Genomic DNA, 17,112 nt, shown 5'->3' with positions numbered 1-17,112 from the left:
GACCTAAGGTCTGCAGCCCCTGCCACCTTCGGGACCCAGATCGCCTTCGTGTAAGAGCGCTCAGTCCTCAGCCTCCGAACGTACCCGAGATGCTGACAGAAACGGCTTCAATGAGCTGGCATCTATCCTCTCACGTCCTGGGGGCCCAGGAGCCCGGACCACTCGCCCTTAACCTTAATACCCTCATTTGCAAAATGGAAATTATGACAATGCCAACCCCCTGGGCTTGTTGTTAGGTGCAAATGTGACAATCCACTCAGGGCCTGGCAGCAAACCGTGCAATAAGGAGCAGTTGGTACACAAGTAACTGAGGCTTTTGCAATTTTTAACCTTTTAACCCGCCATTACTGGTGCACCAACTTAAAATTAATGTTGGGCCAGATTCTCCTCTGAATAACAGTAATATAATAACAAGAATAATAAATGTGGTCCTCCCATCTAACAGGAGTGTGATAGCAGGCGCGGTGGATTTACCATCTGCCAGGACTATTCTAAGAGCCTTTACTGTATTGAGCCTCAAGCATTCTCATAAAGTCAATAACATCATTATCCCCATTTCACAGATAAGGAAATCAACTCAGAGAGATTAAGTAACGTGCCCAAGATCAGCTAGCAAGCAAGTAGCAGGACCAAAATTCAAATGCCAGCAGCCTGCATCTAGAAGTAGTGAAAATGTTTCTTCCCAGCTAGATGTTGGCAGGTCAAATCTCTCCTCACTTCCCACCCTTTTTCTTGGTAATCTATTAAAAAGGGGAAATTAAGCAAATGAAATGGTTTTGTTTTCTCCCAAAGACCCCTCCACAAGGCTTTTACTGCCTTCCAAGTTCCTCATTGGCATGGTGGCCCTGGGTGTTTATCCCCATCTTACAGAGAGAAAATGGAGAATCCGTATGTTATGCAGGGACTCTGGTCCCGCTTCCCACACAAGAACGCAGGAAATGGTGAGGCCAAAAAGGAACACCCACAGAGCCATAGACAGGGGAGTCATACCACTATATTCTCGCTGGCGGCTGGGCTGGAGACACAGGAAGCAGGAGCCACACGGTCCGCAAGGTAATCCGCTTGCTAACCGCACTTGCTAGCCGGAATCCGCAGTCCGCGTCTCTGCCAACCAAGCCACCCCTGAGTAGCCACGGCAGTCGTATTAGTGGCTAATGGCTAACCAGTAACAGCTGATGGCCAACTAGTCACAGCTGATGGCCATCTACTACCTGAGCCAGCACCTTCCCACGTAAGGCCGAGAGCCTGGAAACTGCTCTCTGGGACTCTGTCCCCACACCACGTTAGGTTAATGAGTTCACATCACTTGCTTGGTGTTCCCAGAAGCCAGTTCATGAAGAGGCCAGGCTGGAACCCGATGTTCTAGGCCACACTGACCTGGGTCAAGACCCGGGTGACAGTGCTTAAGGCCAACTGATGGAGGCTGATGAGCAACATTTCCCAACTGCTGGGAGATAAATGAGAGATTGGAATGCACACAAACACACACTCCCTGGTAATCCAAGAACCAACATCATTTTAAAATGCCCCTGCGTGTTGAAGTCTGAGAACTGGCCCAGCGGGTGAAAGAGACTAGTAGGAAACGATGTCCCTTCAGAGACAAATGGAGCGCTGAGTTCCCACTGATACATCACACAGACCCTGGAATCACTTTTCCAAAGGCAGACTCTTGACTGACCCCACATGTCGGCTCTTCTCCAGGCTTCCTCGTTCAGGAGATGCCCGACCATCCACCGGTCTCAGTGGAGTCCTAAAGCCGCCCCTGTTGTTTGCAACTGGGGGAGCTTCCGGGTGAAATATGAACCTGGCCCTTCACACGTGGAAGGCGGGGAGAGACTGAGACAAGCGGCTCCAAAGCAGTAGGTGGCAGTTTAACAAGCAAGGCACACACACTCCAGGCTTATCTTGGGCTCCACAGACGAGCAGGTCTCCGCACCGGCCTCCAGGACCTCACAGGTTTACACAGAGGCCTTAACGGGGCTCAGTTACCATTCGGTCCACACCGTCTCAACACACGGCAGTAAGTCCTCACTTCTCCATGTGGACAGATTCCGTGACTTTACGCTAAATGGCGTATAACAAAACCAATATTGCCGTTGGCTAATGGAGATAAACACACGTTACACTCCTACGGCATCTTAACAATGGTATAACGAAAGGGCGATGAAGAATCCACCTTATTCCAGGACCCGCTGTAGTCTCCCAAGCTGTGTCCTTGAGAATACTTCTGGCTGTAGGAACGGCGGGCGGAACGTACTTTCCAAGGACAGGGGAGCAGGGAGGACCCACTGATTGCTGGACCAGCTTGTCGTCAAGGGAGGTCACGTCCTCTCCGGGTCCTCCGAGTCCTCCCTCCCTTCGCCCCACCTCCAGGCCCCTGCGAGTCGGTCAGGCTTTCTTCTCCTGTCTCTCAAGTCCTGCCCCGTGACCTAGTGTCACCAGCAGAGCCCCAGGCAGGTCCTCGCTCACCAGAGGATTCTGCAAATCTTCTCAGTGGGGCTCCGGCTTCTTATCCTGCCTCCTCCATCCCATTGTCCACACAGCAAGCAGAGGACCTGTTCAAAGTGGTCCTTGCATTGTGTCACTACCCTGATTAAAACCCTTCAACATGTGTCTACTGCAGCTGGAATGAAATGGAAGGATTGGCTCCTGGCAACTTCTTCCAAGCCCAGCTCCAACCTCTCACTCCTTGGGCCCAAGCCACTCGGGCCTTGTCTGATTCCCTGTCCCCAACACGCTGTGCTGTCTCCTTCCTTTGGAAATGCACCCTTGTTGTCCCTCTGCTTGCAGCCTCTTCCCACTAAAAACTCCATGTCTGCTCCTTTGCCCCCTTCAGATGGCCAGTGCTTCCTGGAGGAGGCTTTTCTGATCACCCAGCGGTGGCCACAATTCATCATGTTGTCCTCACTTGGCTATTTGTTCATTGTACTTGAGCCCCACCCATAAGAGCGCTAAGCACCGCAACAGCAGGGACCCTGTAAGGGCTGTCCACCTATATCACCCAGTGCCTGGCATAGTACTTACTGGGCAGTTCATGGGTGCTCGATGAATATTTGAGGGAGGAAGGAAGTAGGGAGGGAAGGAATGAGAAATCAGATACAGCCCTTCTGGAAGAACCCTCAGTAATTATGAATAGAATTTATAATAATAGCTAAAACAAATACAGGCCTGTTCCGTACCGGCTGCTAGTCTAAGTACTATACATGTGTTAATACATTTAATCCTCAAATAACCCCATCATGTACCTGGTATTACTATCCCCGTCTAGCATATGTGGAAACTGAGGCACAGGATAAGTCACTTGTCCTGTGTCATACAGGAAACAAGTGGCACAGCTCGAGCCTGTGCGTGGGCTTCACTTCAGAGATCATGCTCTCAGCCTCCACTGAGAAGACCCTAAATGTTCATCAAATAGGAAGGGAGGTAAACCACTTCTGGCACATTCACCGCAAGAATACAATGCAGCCATTTAAAGAAAGATTAGACTGTTCTATCAACACGGACGGATGTCCTTGATGGGTAGTGGGTGAAAAAAGCAAATGGAGAATGTATGTTATAATCCCATTTTGGGGGAAAAAAAGAAATCAAAACAACCACCATCATGTTTCCCTGAATAAGACCGACTAGGTCTTATTTTCGGGGAAACAGGGCAGATGTGATTGTTCGTACATAGCAACACACCTGGAAGGACACGCAGAACACGCTGACACTGGCAGGGCTTTCCCTGGCTCTCTTGCGCTGGGATCTGAGAACTCTTCCTGGACAGCTACAGCACTGCCCTCTCTAAAATCACACGCCTGTTACTCTCCTCCATTCCCTTACTTTGCTTCCACATGGCACGGCTGCCTGACGTCATGGGATATGTAGTACTTAATTGTTTGATGCCTGTCTCTGTAAAGGTAAAGACAAATTGAAAAAGAAAATAATTTTCCATGGTGCCAAAAAGAAAAAGACGACCCCCCCCCTTCTTAGAGCATTTCCTTTAAAAAACTTGTAAACTTTTTAAAAGGTGAAATAAGCTTTTTGTCCATTTTTACAACCCAGTCCTGTATTTCTTAGGAGTCTGAGAGCCATCTCATTGAAATGTTCACGAGGAAAAAAGATAGTGCCCTCATCTCCTAGTCTAGGTGAGGGTTTCACTTTAGGTGATTTGCTCCCTATCATAATCATATGCTTGTCGTAGAGCTATGAGAAGTTTATTATTCCTTTGGATGGAGACAATCAGTAAACGCCAATGGCTGCCCCAATTACCAGTGGACGTAGGGTGAACTATGTGTGACAAATGGCACCAGATCAAGTCCTTTTACTTGAGAACTAGTTATTGTTTATCTTGAGAACATGAATTTCCTTTTGTCTCTACAATCTCTTTAGTGGATTGCCTGTGATATACATCATTCTGGCTTAAAGATGTTTATTCAATAATAACACGGTTTTCTTTGTCTTCTCCTTTTGTGAAAAGGTTTTCTGGGTTGGCAGGAGATTTTGTTTGTAATTATATTTCCCTAACATCTCTTCCCCAATAGAGCATAAGCTCCATGAGACGTTTTCTTCATGACTGTGTGTCTGGCATTGAGTATGTGCTCAAAATGTGTTTATTGAAAGAATAAATGATCTTATTGGTCATGTCATTTGAAGTTTATTTTTTACAATGAGCAAGTATTACTTACTATAATTTTTTTTTTTAATCAATTGAGCTTTTAAAATCTCCACAATTGTCAATAGAACAGGCAGGCGCTGGTTTGCTTTACAGATATTGATTTTATTTCCTGTTAATCCCCATGCTTCGCAGACATGAGTCAGCGGTCTTTAAATCGTTATTAGCAACTACTTCAGACATTCTCATTAGCAACAATTTCAGACATCATACAAAAAAAGAAAAAAAACTCTCCAGGGACCATAGTCCCAGCATATCCAGATATTTCCTAAGTATTGATACGTGATCTATTTCTCTACAGTCAAGAAGAGAGTCTTAGAATGCCTATCAGCACCTCCATCCACCAACGGACTACCACTTTTCTCAGTGGATGCAATAAATGCCCACAACATCCAGCCTCTTGTCAGAATGAATGAATGAAGTGAAAAAATAATGGTCGCTGTGCTCACTACAATTACCTTTCTGGAGGGCACTGTGTGTGCCAAGCGCTATGTCAAATGCCTTATGGGCATTTCTCTTACTCTTCACAGCAACCCCATGAGGTGGATACTGTTATAATTCCCATTTTACAGACAAGAAAACAGGTTCAGAGATGTTGAGTGACTTGCCAAGTCACACGGTTAGTGCACAGTAAAGTGGGAACACACCCCCAGGCAATCTGATCCCAAAGCCATATGGCTTGGCCCCAACCCATAAAATGCCATTAGTCCCAACACATTGGACCAATCTTCCACCTTATTGGTAGAAACAAGAAGAGAAAACCCAGGAACCTGGGGCGGAAGGAATCAGAATTCCTCTTAACTAAGTCACGTTTTCTGAGCTCCTGCCATGCAAGTGCCAGGCATTCGGCTAAGCATTCTAAAGATGTCAACCAATTTAAGTCTCACACGAAACTAAAGTGTTTACTATCACTGTCCCCATTTCAGAGATGAGGATCGTGTATGAATGTAGAGCGGTGAAGTGACTTGCCAGGTGCCACAGTTAGTAAGCAGCTGAGTCAGAATCAAATCCAGGTCTGTCTGCCTCCACGGCCCATGTTCTTAGCCATGATTCTTCCCCACATTGATGAAGAAAAGCAGAGACAAGGATCCAAAATCAGTCCACGTTCAAACAGGGACAGAGCTCTCACAGAGTGGGCCAGGAGGAGAAATGGGTCACTCTGAAGTGGGTGGCTGCAGCCACCACTGGTGACATTCTCCACCCTGGCCTAAGGGGTGGGGGAGTCCCATGTCCTGGGAATGCATGATCTTGAATTCTCCTTTTGTGTTTGTCATTTCAAGGACCAGGGCCCTGACCTATATTTCTTGTCTCCCTGTTGCCCAGCACAGCACCAAACATGACTGGGATGTCGGATGAAGAGTTGCTGAACAAATGAGATAACGCATAGATCTCCTTTTACAAGAGACTGTAGATTTCATGGATTCCAGGTCAGCAGTGGTCTGCAGGGGGTGCATTATGCCCCACAAGGCCATTTGTATTAAGATGGAGGGAAGGGGGGTGGGGAGTGAAGACTTTGGGGCACTGATACCACGCCTGATGTGCACAGATAGGACTGCTTTCCATTTTTTTAAGAAGTCATACAGGCACGTATCCTTATTGCCATATTACAGAAAAAGAAAGCTGCGGTTCAGGGTGATTACATACCTTCCTTTAGTGCCACACAGCTAATTGTCACGAGCTCCAGAACTCAGCTCTGAACTGTTTGCCTCCAAAGACCCTGACTCACAGAGGGAGGAGAATCAGTAGGCACTGAGTGAGGGAAGCAAACCACACAGATGCACTCGGTACCCAGTAAGCGTGTGTTGAATGAACCAGTAAATGAATGGATGAAACTTGTTTGAAGGACAGGGTTACCAACAGGATCTGTTGCTGCAAGGTCACGTATAGTGGGGACTAGACAATTAAGATCAAGTTGTAATAGCAAAAACAAAAAGGAATCACCTACATATCCACTGTAATCTATATTTATGGAGGTTGCATGAATTCCAAGGCCATCCTCCCGGCCCACTCGGCCAGTGGTTCCAGCTCAGACCCTGCCCTCCCAGGACGCGGCTCCGGCTAAGGAGGGGTAGAGCCGGTGGGTGGAGTCAAGCATTGCGCACACATCTCCAGCCCCACCCATTCTGCGCTGGACTTCACCTCCGGCCTCGCCCACCTCACCCGCGCGGTACGGACTCCGGAGGGGCGGGGCCGGTGGGCGGGGCCGAGGAGGGCGCGCGCGCGGCTCTGGCCCCGCCCACGCCGCTCGGGGCTCGGGCTCCCGCGGGGCCCCGCCTACCCGCGCTTGCTCCCCCTCTTACCCTGTGCGCGAGACGCAGCGCCTCGCTGCGCACCATGGCCCGGCTGCTGGCGCTGCTGGGCCCGGCGGGCAAGGTGGGCGCCCGGGTCCGGCCTCGCGCCCCCTGGTTCCTGGGCGCCGCTGCCCCCTGCGCCCCGCCGCCCCTCTTCCTGCCGCTGCTCCGGCCGGGGCCAGAAGCCCGGCTCCTGGGCGCAACCCGCGGGGACTGCGGCGGCCGCCAGGTAAGCCTCCCCACCCCCACCCCGGACCCGATCCCGGTTCCACTTCGGCCAAATGAGAGATTTGCACGCACAGCTGCTCGAGACCGAGCACCCCAGGGTCCCCAGCCCCCATATCTCTACAAGCCAAGGAAGCGATCCTTACAATTGACAGCCAGAGAAACTGAGTCTCAAGGAAGTATAGTGATCTGCCCAAGGTCAGTCTCCAGCTGGGGGAGCCCCAAATTCCCGAAGCGTCGGCGGTAGCCGAGCGAGTTTTAAGTGGGACCTAGACGTGGTATTAACGCCGTCACTGGGCCATCCGAGTTGTTCCCTTTTGAAGTCATTGAAACCTCGTCCCTGGGCCAAGCGGAAAGGCTCCAGGGGGTGTCGCTGTCTCTAACAGCTCCCAGCATTTGCTGCTACTCCCTTTTTATCTAACCAAAAGAGCAGGCCTCCGTCAAACTTCAGCAAGACTCCCGCAAGAAACGCTGTGCTGTTTCGTTTCGGTTGCTGTCTGTGTCTGGTAAGCGAAGACAGGTTTCCATGCGGAATGGTAATACAGGCTTTCCTTGTAAAAAAAAAAAAACATCGACTACAGTTGTTTTTTCTTCAAGTGGGTCCCCTTAAAAAAAAAGAAAAAAGGTAGGAAGTAGTGGAGTCTGGCAACATGGGACTCACACGGTGGGACACGCAGAACCTGGCCTCCTCCTGGGTCACTGCCTCAAGCTCTGCGCCCTGCAGTCCCTTTGCCTGGGTACCATCTGGCCCCTCCATTCATCAGCGGTGCGACCTCAGGCCAAGTGCAGAAGGCCTCTGAGCCTGTTGGCTGACCTTTCAGAGGTGCTGAAAATAGCACCCCACAACAGGAGTTTGGGGGACAGTTCCATGAACTGATGTAAGCCTGAGCATAGTGCCAGCCGAGCTCGCACTTGAACAAACGTTCTGTGAGGATTTACAATCACAGAGCCACATGAGTTGTGCTTAGGTAGGTGGGTGGGATCCAAGTGGAATCAGAACCTAACTGGAAGTTAGGACAAAAGATAGTCATCTCCCTGAGGAAACAATTCCCCAGGGGTCCTGGGAGCAGGAGGATGGAGGTGTGGGCTTGGGTCAGAGTCCAGCACCACCCCTGCGGGCAGTTCCTGGCTGCCTGCAGGCGCCTCCCTGGGAGGAGGGAGTGCAGTGCCCAGCTGGAGTCTCCAAATAGGCCAGGCATTTAATTAAGTGCCCAGGAGACACATCCACCTCTGCCTTCAGTGGGGAGTCCCTGTTAGAGCCACAGGAGAAACCTGCCTTTTTCACTTAACCTGATTCGATGTCATGTCACCTGGCAGAGCAGCCCAGTCTGCCGACACTTACCACTTAGTGGAGGGAAATCTCAGGCACGGGACTTGCTCTCTCTGAGCCCCAGTGTCCTCATTCCATTTGTGATTCACATGTTGCCTTTTCGGGGACCCCTTCCCCGATGGCCTTTAGACTGACAACGTCCCTTCCCGCAGTCCTAGCTGTCTGCCTCCCCTCCGTGGTGTTTCTCAGTAGCACTTGTCACATCTAGCAGGCCCATCCTTTTCTGTTCATTGTCCTGCCCCTCCCACTAGACCATAGGCTCCCTGAGGGGGAGGTTTTGTCTGCTCTGTTCATCGCTCTGTGCCCCACATTCAGAGCACTGCCTCGCACAGAGCAGACACTCGTGAATTAAGGGAGGAACAGAGCATAGTTGTTAAGTGCAGAGGCCTTGGGACCCGACTGCGGGTGTGGACCCCACCTTTCACAGGTGATCCCTATGTGGTCCCCAGGAAGTTATTCAACCTCTCTGAGCTTCCAGGATTCTCTTCTGTTGAGTGGGCATGACAGTAGTGCCAGTCTCACAAGGATGTTGAGGATTATATGAATTAATATTTTCAAAGTACTCAACAGTGCCTGGTACAAAGTAAATACATGATCGTGATTATTATTAATATTACTTATGGAATAAATGAAAACAGGTGTCACTCCAAATAATGTGAGCAAGATCTTTGGTTCATTCCTCAAGCCTTCCTGCCCCTTCTAACAGAGCCTTTTCTACTTTTATAAATATTGGAGGTGGAGAGCGTTTGAGCTCTTGCTTCCGGTAATATCATCCGTTTGGCTCAAATAGATTCTTATAAAAATTCAATCAGTCAATCACTGAGTATTGGCGGGGGCATCAAACACACACACATGCAAGTATCTGAAAGTATTCTGAGTACAGACACGGGGGGATGTATAATTTATATGCATGCAGGGCGGTGCCTAACATGTCAGGTACTAAGGGAGACTTGTTCACGAAGAAATGAATGTGTGAATAGTTTCCATTCTTTGTACGTCACTCCCTCATAAATTCTTTTATTTTAGCTTCTTTCTTCTCCCCCAGGGCTAGGAAGAAAATGCATGACTCACAATGCTTAAAGATATTTGCTTTTATCAAGACAAAAGGACAAAACTGTCCAAGTAAGACGATTCTAACTCTTGCAAGTTAAAAACGAGCCTTGCTGCCAGCTAACAGGAAGTTGTCCATTGTGTCGGAATATTTTTGTCTCTTCCACTGTCTTGCAATAGATGCTGGTTGTTCTATAGCTGGAAGTCTGCTCCCTTTTTATTTCTTGTTTTTGGCCAAAAGGCCTTTTGCCAAAATAGGGGTTGTAAAGAAAAGGGCCCTTAACAGACACAGCTCTGCTCAGTCCTGTGAATAGACAGATGGAGCCAAGAGTCAAGGGTGGGAAATGAAAGGGGCTTTCACCCGTCACCAGCCTCACTCAGAATGTTGTCTGGCATTTGGAAGTGCACATTGTAGACCGCTCGTCCTATCAGGGCCGGCCGGCTGGCAGGTCTCCCATCTGTGGCACTTCCTCAGCGGCCAAAAGGCGGGTGTGGGCTTGTTTATCAGATGAGCAGCAATCCTGGCTGGTGGGTGGCAGAGACAGTCAAAGGCGTTGAGAACAAGGGAGGTCACATGTGCTGGCCAACCAAAAGGAGACCGATGACAATTTCCCTACTCCCCCCGCGCCCCCAGAGCCTTCACGTTCTGGGAACACCTTCCTGTAGGAATGGTCACGTCTTACAGGACTGCACGGGGAGTCTGCTGATGATTTGAGAGGTCCTGTGGCCTAGTGGTGACCAGCGCGGGAACCAGTCCAGGTGCTGCCAGCCCGCTCGTGGTTTCCCCCCAACCTCAGTCTCCTGTCCGTCAAAGAGGGAGACACAGGATGGCCACATTACAGGATGGCGACAAGGTTTCTGAAATGGCACCTTTAACGGGCAAAGCCCAGCGCCTGGCTCAATAGAAAGCGCATCCTGAGGACACTGGTGGTTTTCCTAAACCTTTCAAAACACGTTCTGCTTTACTGCCTGTCAAAATCCAGTCCCTGGGATCCCGTAGCCCCTTGCTGGATTTCACTAGCCCTCCCCATTTTTTACGTGTTTGTTTCCATAAGTCTGAAAAAAACACGCAGGAGCCAAAGCTAAAGGCAGCGATGACGTACTGTTGTTCCCCACGCCTGTGGCCTTCGCACTTAATTCCCAGGCACCTGAGCAGCCTAGACTGAAACTGAGATTTAATTCCAAGGCCAAAGCGTCTGGGTGTTTGGGTTTGTTTGTGTTTGTTTTTTCCTTCACTTCCGACTACAGTTTGGGAACAAAAGAGATGTTCTTTCGATTGGGCGGTTAAAAAAGAAAGACTCTTTAAACTAATAAATCTGAGTTTCGCACAGGCTTTTGGAGAGGAAGAGCAAATGTGCAGCTGTTATGTGTGATTAACTCAAGAATGATTCTGGGCAGTGCACGGCCAGACCTCCTCCTGCAGCCTTGCTGAGTTTGGAGGCCACTGCTCTGTACAGTGCTGCTCTGGGCTCTGGTATCACTTCGTTTTCATTCCAGGGGTCCTGCCCCAACCTCCTGGGGATTCGGGGCTGTCGTCGTCCTCCCTCTTGCCTCTCAGGTGAGGCTCCACAGCAGCAAGCTCTAAAAGTACAAGGCAGACGCCATCCTGGGATTCTGCGAAGTCCATTAACTAGAGCTGACCCAGATACTATCTGCCGAGAAGAGATCTGAGGCCTGTCGCTAAAGAAATCTTTTGATAACAAAGGCGCTCTCCATGTCACCAAACTGAGGTTCGGCTGCTTGCCGCTGGTGAGCCAATGATCGAGAGACAAGGGTTGGTGGAAAGAAAAGTAGGTTTATTCAAAATGCCAGCATTCTGGGAAGATAGCGAATTCCTGTCTCAAAGGCCACCTTCCCTGTTCCTAGCCTGGTCAGGAGGCTTTATGGGTACACAAGAAGCAGCAGAACAAAGGAAAGGGGGAATTAGTTATGCGACTCTTGGTGTTGATACCTCCTGGGGTCTGATTTGTTCTGAGATGGTTATCTCAGACCCAATTGGAGGGGTGACTCATATGCCATCTGACTGGAAATTGCAGTCTGGTTGCTGGTGTCCAGATGGCGGAGGGCTAACTCAGTTTTTTTCAAGTCAACGTTTTGCCTATTAACCAGATTAAGCAGGTATGCGTGTAGCCTCGAGAAGACAGAGTCAGTGAAACAGGTAGGAGGAAAAGGAAAAAAAAAAAAAAAAACTGTTAGATTTTGAAAAGTACACTGTCACCCTTACATTCGTACTGGGAAGGAGTTTTGCATTTTGTTGTTGTTGTTTTTTTAACATCCCAGTGTTGTTGGATTTTCTTGTTTCTACCAAACAAACAAGCACTCCAGACCCTGTAGTGCTCAGTAGAAGTTAACGGACGCCACATGCAATGACCTGTTTCTGCACGAATCCAGGGCCAGTGTATTTATGGCCTGGAAATCGATCCTCCCTTGATCTGTTCAGATCCCAGGGGTAAATCTTGATTCCGGAAGTCAATATAGCGTAGCTTCTGCTCCATTTTGTTTTGTACCCATGGTGCTTGTTTTGTAGCGTCTGGCATGATTGACATGCTCAGATGACCTGCGTTCTAGTCTTGTGACTTTAGGCCAGTTCCTCAGCCCCTCTAAGCCTGTGCTTCTCCTCTGTGAAGTGGAAAGAACAAGGGAACCTACCTACAGGTTATTAGGAGGAAAAGCAGATAGCAGATGGAGAGAAGCATCTGAGCACAGCCTGACTCAGAGAAATTGCTCAATAAAGGGTCATCGTTGTCCCCAAGTGTGAGCCCTCAGTTATTAGTTCCTCTTGCTGCTCTAATAGATCACTGCAAACCTAGTGGCTTAAACCAACATACATTTATTATTTTACAGTTGTGGAGGTCGGAAGCCTAAACTGGGTCTCACGGAGTTAAAGTCAAGGTGTCAGCAGGCTGGTTCCTTCTGGAGGTTCTGGGGGAGAATCCATTTCCTGTCTTTTCCAGCTTCCAGAGGCACCTGCATTCCTTGGCTCCTAGCCCTTCCTCCATCTTCATTGAAGCAACTACAAATCTCTGACTCTGCTTCTGTCTTCATACCTGCTTCTCTGAGCCTCCTGCCTCCCTTTTTTCCCTCATAAGGACCCTGGTGATTGCATGGACCCCACTGAGAAAATCCCGGGTGGTCTGCCCACCTCACGGGCCTTCGCTTAGTCACATCTGCAGAATCCTTTTGCCATGTAAGGTGACACATTCACAGGATCTGGGGACTGGGACCTGAACATGTTTGGAGCCGTCATTCTGCCGATCAAACCCAGGCCCCTGCCTTTCATTGCTCTTAGGGGCTAAGTGGGCATGAGCTTCAGCTCTCGGAGTAAGAAAGAGGGTGGCTGAGCTGTCATTGGGTCAGAAGGAGAGTAAAACACTGCGTTTGTGTGAAAGCTGGTGGAGACCACTCACGTCCTTGCTCCTGCCTGAGCGACTATCCCCTTCTTTCGTGTGTGCCCAGGACCCCGGCAAAATCACGGCGACAACAGACGGTAACGTCAGCACAAAGGAGAAAAAGCAAAGCAAGTCGCAGCAGCTGAAAAAGATTTTTCAAGAATATGGGGCGGTCGGCGTGTCGCTGCACATCGGGATCTCATTAGTCTCCCTGGGCATATTCTACATGGTCGTTTCGAGGTAAGATGGTTGAGAGGAACAAGCGTGTGGGTTTTACTGGCATGTGAGAGTCTCTGTGAATAAGCACTTTCTGCCCTGAGACGTTTTATTCATCTACCTACTGTCACCACATTGAAAAAATAATACTGTAACTCTCAGCGCCACACCGATGTCTTAATTTCACCCCTTGCTGTCATAATCTTCTTTTTCTTTTTTCTTTTGGCCTTGTTCCCCTCCAGTGGCGTGGACATGTCTGCCATCCTGCTGAAGCTCGGATTTAAAGAGTCACTGGTGCAATCCAAAGTGGCCGCGGGCACAAGCACCTTTGTGGTGGCCTACGCCATCCACAAGCTGTTCGCACCAGTGAGAATCAGTATTACCTTAGTTTCCGTGCCCTTGATTGTCAGGTATTTTCGGAAAGTGGGATTTTTTAAACCTCCAGCTGCCAAGCCTTAACGAACTCTTCAGTGGTGGGCCTGAAAAGCTCTTTTAACTTACAGATTTTATATTGGTTTTAGGGGTGTAGTGGTCTTGTTTGGGGGGGGGTGCAAAGGGCAGGGGCTAATCGCTACGTTCTCATCGATAAGTTTTACTTTTGCTAGCAAAATTCAGGTTTTTGAGTATTTATAATTTTTTTGCTTTATAAATGTTTAGTGCTAGTCATCATAGGGCTTGTATCCATAATTTAAAATGTCAGCAAAACATCACAAATGAGTTGTCATCTCAGACAAAACTGTTGGTTTATGAAATGTTCCTTGTGGAAGATCATTGGTGAGGGTCTTTCTGCAAAAGCCCCAGGGGTTACTTTTTGCTCAAATTCTTAAAGGACAACGATTCATTAAGCTAATTTTAAAATTCCCTTTCCTCCAATATTTGTTGTCAGGCTGTCTGTGGTTTAATATCCAATATTCTGCAAAACAGCCGCCAGCGCTGCAATTAATGAAGCAGAATTTAAGGCTTAACAATATGTAATCAGGATCTAAATTAGAATCAACAACACCGTCACGTTCATTATACGTGTTTTGGGGAAACAAAAATAAGTATCTCTGGTGTATTTCATTGGTCGCAAAACCCCTTCAAAACTGGGCGTGATGGGGCCTGCCTCAGGTGGGTTTCCTCAAATTTCATCACAGTAGGTCAGGGTCGTTTGTCTCTGGAGGTGAAATATGGAAACTTGTCCAACAGTAATGGCTTCACTTGGTTCCTGACGCCAGTGTCCTAAGAGGAATTTGGATACTGCACAGGGAAAGCTAAGACGATCTTTGCCTAACCCCCGCTCTCTAACTTGAGACATTCCAGAACTGCTGTCACAATGTTTACATTGTTTTGCTACTTCTATTTTTCAACTGAGTTAAAATTATGTACAATAAAAACAAGATTTTGGGGCCGGCCCGGTGGCTCAGGCGGTTAGAGCTCCGTGCGCCTAACTCCGAAGGCTGCCGGTTCAATTCCCACATGGGCCAGTGGGCTCTCAACCACAAGGTTGCCAGTTCAATTCCTCGACTCCCGCAAGGGATGGTGGGCTGTGCCCCCTGCAACTAGCAACGGCAACTGGACCTGGAGCTGAGCTGCGCCCTCCACAACTAAGACTGAAAGGTCAACAACTTGAAGCTGAATGGCACCCTCCACAACTAAGATTGAAAGGACAACAACTTGACTTGGAAAAAAATGTCCTGGAAGTGCACACTGTCCCCCAATAAAGTCCTGTTCCCCTTCCCCCTATAAAATCTTAAAAAAAAAAAAAAAAAAAGCAAGATTTTGAATCCCTTTCTGAAAAGGAAAATCAGTAGCACTTGCTGTCAGTGGAAGACAGCTGTGACCTGGGGACAGAGGGGAATGAACCCCCTTGGATTGTTCCTGTGGGACTCGGCATCGTTTCATGCTGCCCTCTACCCTGGGAACCCCCGTTTAACAAGTTCTGCCCTGCTGCCCTGGTCAAGGGCGTTAGTAGCATTTATCTTTCTGGCTCTCAGTGTTTTTTGGTTTTTGTTTTTTAGTTTGTTTAATTACATTTAGGTCAATCAGAAAACCTAAGGAACTATAAACTGATGGTCCTGGCTGTACGATCTGGCTGTTGACAGTTCCCTAGTAAGCTTAGTAACCCACATCACTTTTTATTAAAAAAAAAAAATCTTTGTGGAACAGATTTTTCCACTGCAACATCTCTCAAGTGGATCCGTACTTTTTCTCCTTTTAAATCAATTAGCCCATTGCCAAAAGGTCTGACCAGTGTCAAGTTGGACCTGCCTCTAGGATGTAAGCCCAGGGGTATCCACACAGCTGAGCGGGATGCCCGATCCTAGTGTGGTCCTTCCCCACGTGGACCAGACCAGCACCTTCATCTCGTCTTGTCCTCGTTTAAACTGTTGGCTTCGGGCTCCTAACCCCCTTCCGTACCGTCTCCCCACCATCCCCACCAGACACCCCCAGTAATGCCTATGCAGAAAAAGCTGACAGTGACTCCTACAGGTTTAAGGGCTGAACTCTTACACTTGGACTCTGTTTGGAGACGTGGGAGTAGACTAGAAGGGCAAGCAATAAAACTATCCCACCAAATAGCCATAGCATTCTCCTCTAAGCCCCAACTGGACTCTCCTGCAGCCCGCGGTCAAAACAGGACACCTGGAGAGGAGGAGGAAACCAAAGGATCAGGGGACAAGAGCATTGTGCCAATTCGCCAGCACGTGTACAAATTGCTTGTATTTACACTGTTTCTATGGAAGTGGGGGAATAAAATGGATGATCTATTTTAGAAATGTAAGCCACTGTTCACCTCTAATTTTTTTATCTGACAATGAGCAACTTAAATTCTGTGAAACAAATAAACGTCTTTGTAAAGTGGAAGAACTTATTCGTCTTCTGATGAGGAAGCAGCCCTGTGTGTGACTAGTTTCTTAATGTGCCTGTACAACGAGCTGTTTTCTTTGCTGGCGTGGGATTCTGTTTGGGGAAGTGACACTTTGGTAGCACTGGTGTTGTCACGTCATAGTAACTATAGCTGGGGTGGATAGGACATGAAATAGTACTACTTTGGGAAGGTGAAAGTTGGGTCAGCTCAAGGCTTTGGGAACCAAAAACAGCTCCTTTGTCCCCAGTGGGCTAATGACACTGCAGCTTTATTCAGTTGTTTTGCAGTTTCCCTACTGCATCGCCTTTGACACAGGAGTTGATGTTGGCCACTTTCTTATATTTAGGGCATTTCTGATATTTAGTCCCTTGCATTGGAAGTCGGCCAATGCATTTCTCTACTAGGTCTCAGTGTTCCCTTCATCACTGTCAAGTTCACCATCTTTGTTTGATGACATTGGCAGCTCGAAACAAATTATAACTTTGCACATCAGCAACAGAGAACATGAGAGACCAAAAGTGGGCTGGACCTGCTTCTCATGGTACCTACTCATTTCCAGGCCACTAGTGAACAGGTGGTGAATAGTCATCCATGTACTCCAGATAGATGTGTTTGTGTATTTTACACACATGGCGTAACTCAACTGTAATAAGCCCCTCCCCCCACCTCGCCCAGATATCCCATGGAGCCAAGTGACCAGAGGGGCAAAGAAAGAAACCCCTATCGGCTGTTGAAGGGGCTTCCACTTTTATCAGCCACAACACAGGCCGCACCCAGATCCCTAGTTCGGGGAGGAATGAGGTGTTCTGGTTAAGCAAACAGTCCTTCACGGGAGAATTAAGACAAAAGCCACACTTGGAAAATCAGTTTGCAAAGAACTAGTTGACCCCACATATGAGACCATGGTCAGAGCCCCGAGCTGGTCAGGTGGGGATGTGGACAGCCGACGACTCCTCCCCTTGTCGTGACACCTGCAGCTCTGGTGAACCCCAGAGCCCTACTCAGCTCAGTCTGTGCCATCCCAGGGGCACCCACTTCTGTGAACTGCTATCAGTTGAGTCCCCAGGATGAGAACCCCGAGTCCAGCTCTGAGCTGGGCTGTCACA

General features: G+C 48.6%; 1 protein-coding gene across 1 annotated transcript; it reads left to right on the top strand.

Moving 5' to 3' along the window:
- The first annotated feature begins 6,912 nt into the window (after positions 1-6,912).
- Positions 6,913-16,005, top strand: MIMS2 (mitochondrial inner membrane scaffold 2). The gene is made up of 3 exons (XM_019726050.3): positions 6,913-7,174; positions 13,007-13,179; positions 13,398-16,005. The coding sequence occupies exons 1-3, from the start codon at positions 6,989-6,991 to the stop codon at positions 13,612-13,614; spliced, it is 576 nt and encodes a 191-aa protein (XP_019581609.3). The 5' UTR covers positions 6,913-6,988; the 3' UTR covers positions 13,615-16,005.
- The last annotated feature ends 1,107 nt before the right edge of the window (positions 16,006-17,112 follow it).

Source organism: Rhinolophus sinicus, chromosome 13 (assembly GCF_057876585.1).
Source record: "Rhinolophus sinicus isolate RSI-liver-muscle chromosome 13, RSI-T2T, whole genome shotgun sequence".
NCBI classification, from domain to species: Eukaryota; Metazoa; Chordata; class Mammalia; order Chiroptera; family Rhinolophidae; genus Rhinolophus; species Rhinolophus sinicus.
This window is presented reverse-complemented; position numbering and strand designations above follow the sequence as displayed.

Excerpts from the sequence above, each read along its gene's own strand:
- MIMS2 (XM_019726050.3), top strand. The coding sequence starts at position 6,989 with ATGGCCCGGCTGCTGGCGCTGCTGGGCCCGGCGGGCAAGGTGGGCGCC. Across the intron at positions 7,175-13,006 it reads GGGACTGCGGCGGCCGCCAG|GACCCCGGCAAAATCACGGC; the intron begins GTAAGCCTCCCC and ends GTGTGTGCCCAG. Across the intron at positions 13,180-13,397 it reads TTCTACATGGTCGTTTCGAG|TGGCGTGGACATGTCTGCCA; the intron begins GTAAGATGGTTG and ends GTTCCCCTCCAG.